General features: G+C 44.3%; 1 protein-coding gene across 1 annotated transcript; it reads left to right on the top strand.

Annotated features, from left to right (window-relative positions):
* Positions 1–688: 688 nt before the first annotated feature.
* LOC130281999 (protein spinster homolog 1-like) lies at positions 689–3857 on the top strand. Its single transcript, XM_056529813.1, has 2 exons — positions 689–773; positions 2295–3857. Exon 2 carries the CDS (start codon positions 2320–2322, stop codon positions 3832–3834), a length of 1515 nt encoding a protein of 504 aa, XP_056385788.1. The 5' UTR covers positions 689–773; positions 2295–2319; the 3' UTR covers positions 3835–3857.
* The last annotated feature ends 359 nt before the right edge of the window (positions 3858–4216 follow it).

Genomic DNA, 4216 nt, shown 5'->3' with positions numbered 1-4216 from the left:
CCCCTTCATCATCATCGCCTGTCAATCCCTTCATCAGTGGTCTTCAACCTGCGGACCTACACATGTTGCAAAACTACAACTTCCAGCATGACCGGACAGCCATCGGCTGTCCAGGCATGCTGGGAGCTGTAGTTTTGAAACCTCTGGAGGTGCGCAGGTTGAAGACCACTGCGGCCTTCGTCATCATCCCCCCCCCCCCCCCTTCATCATCACCGCCTGTCAATCTCTTCATCAGTGGTCTTCAACCTGCGGACCTCCAGATGTTGCAAAATTATAACTCCCAGAATGCCCGGACAGCCATTTTGGTACAAATCAAAAAATGTTGCAGTCTCTTGTAATACCTTTTTTATTGGACTAACAGAATTTTGTAGAGACAAGCTTTCAGGATTCCTCCCTTTATCAAGTCCAATAGTCAAGGACTAATGATCAATGGACTTGATAAATTATCAGGAAGGAATCCCGAAAGCTTGTCTCTACAACATTCTGTTAGTCCAATAAAAAAGGTATTACAATCTGCATCACTGGACTAATACGGCTACTCACATTTACTATACAGATATACACAGACCTGAAGATGGTTTAGAACCCTGTGATGTCACACATGCTTGTGATGATGTCACCGTAAGCTGAACAAAGAGCTGCGCACCGGCCACAGTCTCTTCAGTGTGTTTTGCATTCACAACCTGTGGTGCAAAGTGTTTCTTAGAGAGTTTCTATTTGCGATAGAGAATTCAAGATTTTGACCGTTCCTTGTCTGAAGAGAGAACCACAAGGTAAGTCTCAGCCTCTTCTATTCATACATACACAGGGCATTTTGTTTGTCAGGTTTTTCTTTGTTGTTGTTTTTTTTTTTTACCAAAAAAACAAGCAATGAATTTCCAAAAGAAATAACAAAAGTTATATTCCTCATAGCATTGTGACAATACTTGGCTTAGGCATTAAACATAATAAAACGCACAGATAGGATCATGACCAGAGCTTCTTCTTGCAAAAGTGCTAAAATGAAATTACGGCCAAAAAATCCCCCAATAAAATTAGTCCTAATTCAGGAAGATTTGGTGGTGTAGTAAAAGAATGACAGAAAGATTAGGGCAGAAATATAATAATATATAATAGTATTCTGTGTACTAACAATAGAAATACTCCGGGTACTGCAAAAGGGAAAATGTTTTCATATCAACTATTGGCAGAAAGTCATATAGGGTACGGATAGATCCCAATGAGGTGGGGCAGGTTCATTAATAGTAAATGTATATAGCAGGATAGCCCAATTGTATCTACAGTATGAAGTTCACATGGCCCAGTGACCATACAGCCAAGCCCTTATAATCCGCCATTACTAGGACAGATTCAGGGTTGTCATATATTACTAGGACCAGACAGGTTCAGGGTTATCAGATATTACTAGGACCGGACAGGTTCAGGGTTATCAGATATTACTAGGACCGGACAGGTTCAGCAGGGTTATCAGATATTACTAGGACCGGACAGGTTCAGGGTTATCAGATATTACTAGGACTGGGCAGGTTCAGGGTTATCAGATATTACTAGGACCGGACAGGTTCAGGGTTATCAGATATTACTAGGACTGGGCAGGTTCAGGGTTATCAGATATTACTAGGACCGGACAGGTTCAGGGTTATCAGATATTACTAGGACTGGACAGGTTCAGGGTTATCAGATATTACTAGGACTGGACAGGTTCAGGGTTATCAGATATTACTAGGACCGGACAGGTTCAGGGTTATCAGATATTACTAGGACCGGACAGGTTCAGGGTTATCAGATATTACTAGGACCGGACAGGTTCAGGGTTATCAGATATTACTAGGACCGGACAGGTTCAGGGTTATCAGATATTACTAGGACCGGACAGGTTCAGGGTGATCAGATATTACTAGGACTGGACAGGTTCAGGGTTATCAGATATTACTAGGACCGGACAGGTTCAGGGTTATCAGATATTACTAGGACCGGACAGGTTCAGGGTTATCAGATATTACTAGGACCGGACAGGTTCAGGGTTATCAGATATTACTAGGACCGGACAGGTTCAGGGTTATCAGATATTACTAGGACCGGACAGGTTCAGGTTATCAGACATTGGTGACCTCAGGGAAGACGTCTCCATATGAAACACTTATAGAGAAGCGTCTTCTTCTGAGGCTGCGATGGTCTTAGTGTTATCTTGTGGTTCTGTGCTGGACATTTCTGCTCTGTATGAAGGATCTATTGTATAATGACAGGAATGATGACATGTTGTCTAATGTCTTCACTTATCTCTCTCTCTCTAGTGTTTTCAGGCTCTGACCTGTGACCATGGCCTCTCCACAAGACCCATTGCTGAAGGAGGAGGAAGAAGCAATGGAGGACCATAGTGATATGGATGTAGAAAAGGGCGATATCCCTGAGAGGCAGAACCTGCCATCTCTAAGCGTGATGTCCACCGCACGTTCCATCATCACCGTAGTGATCCTCGCCTTTGTTAATTTGCTCATCTATGCAAATCGCTCCAGTGTGGCGGGGGTGCTGCCTTATATACAGAAAGCATATGACACCAATGCTAGTCTGTCCGGCTTATTGAATACATTGTTCATTGGAAGCTACGTGCTGGTCGCACCAATTGCCGGATATTTGGGCGACCACTGTAATAAGAAATATACTGTTTGCGCAGGAGTCATCGTTTGGCTGAGCATGACACTTACCCTGTCATTCATCCCTGACGGGTATTTCCTGCTCTTCCTGCTGACGAGTGGACTGGTTGGAGCCGGAGAGGCGACTTTCTGCACCATCGCCCCCTCCATCATTGCAGACCTTTTCACAAGTGACCAGCGGACCCGCATGCTGAACGTGTTTTACTCCGTCATACCTGTAGGCTGCGGACTAGGATACATCATCGGGCCCAAAGTGACTGATGCAGCAAGGGGTGATTGGCACTGGGCGTTTCGGGTCACCCCTGGCCTGGGCCTCATAGCTGTGGCTTTCATGATTTTGGTCACAAAGGAGCTTCCAAGAACGACTACAAACGAGAAGAAGAACAACAAATCCCAGAAGTTTGCCAAATGGGCGACAGATCTGAAAAAACTATTTAAAAATCGTAGCTTCATGTTAACAACCATGGGATCGACGGCTGTATCCTTCATAGTGGGAGCCATAGGTGTATGGGGTCCGTCATACCTGACCCACGCACGAACACTCCTACAAGAGAAGGACCCCTGCCGCACTGAACCGTGTGACTATCACGACATCCTAATATTTGGTGTGGTTACAGTCGTCTCCGGCATTCTGGGAGTTGTAGCAGGGTCGGAGATAAGTAAAAGATATCGCAAATCCAACCCACGGGCCGATCCGCTTGTGTGTGGCTGCGCGATGATGCTCTCCGCCCCTTTTCTTCTGTTGGCATTGACTTTCGGCAACATCAGCCTCGTTGCCACCAACATCTTCATCTTCATCGGAGAGACGCTTCTGTCAGTAAATTTCACCCTCATATCTGACATTATACTAAAAGTAGTAACTCCGTGGAGGAGATCTTCAGCTCTGGCCGTGCAGATGACAATCTATCACCTCCTAGGTGACGCCGGCAGCCCGTACCTCATCGGCCTGATATCTGACACCTATGAACGAGGATATGCCAAATCCCCTCTTCTGAAATACCGCAGCCTGGAGTATGCCCTCATGACCTCCACCATAATGGCAGTCATCGGAGGGGCCTTCTTCATGGCCACGGCCCTATTTATAGAGAGGGACGAAAAAGAAGCAGAGATGGAATCAGAACCTCCGTCATCCTCCTCCTCCTCACTGCTTCCTGCCGATGAGGACCGCGCTTCAGACTGAAGAAAAGTCATTGCTTACCTTTATCTCGTTTACTTCATAAAAAAAAAATAAAAAAAAAAATTTCTGCATTTGTTCTGTGTTCCACTTTACCCCTTAAAAAATATTCTCTACCGACCCAACTGTGTCCAAACCCCAAACAGAAAAATGTAAATCTCCTCCCAAGACCTTAAAAAGACTATTAATAACAAGATTGAGATATATATATATATAAATATATATATATATATATATGAGTGTGTATGTGTTTGTGTGTATATGTGCGTGTGTATGTATATGTGTGTATGTGTTTGTGTGTATATGTGTGTATGTGCGTGTGTATGTGTGTATGTGTTTGTGTATGTATATGTGTGTATGTGTTTGTGTATGTATATGTGTGTATGTG

Source organism: Hyla sarda, chromosome 7 (genome assembly GCF_029499605.1).
Source record: "Hyla sarda isolate aHylSar1 chromosome 7, aHylSar1.hap1, whole genome shotgun sequence".
NCBI classification, from domain to species: Eukaryota; Metazoa; Chordata; class Amphibia; order Anura; family Hylidae; genus Hyla; species Hyla sarda.
The sequence above is the reverse complement of the archived record's forward strand: the minus strand, read 5'-3'. Positions and strand labels throughout refer to the sequence as shown.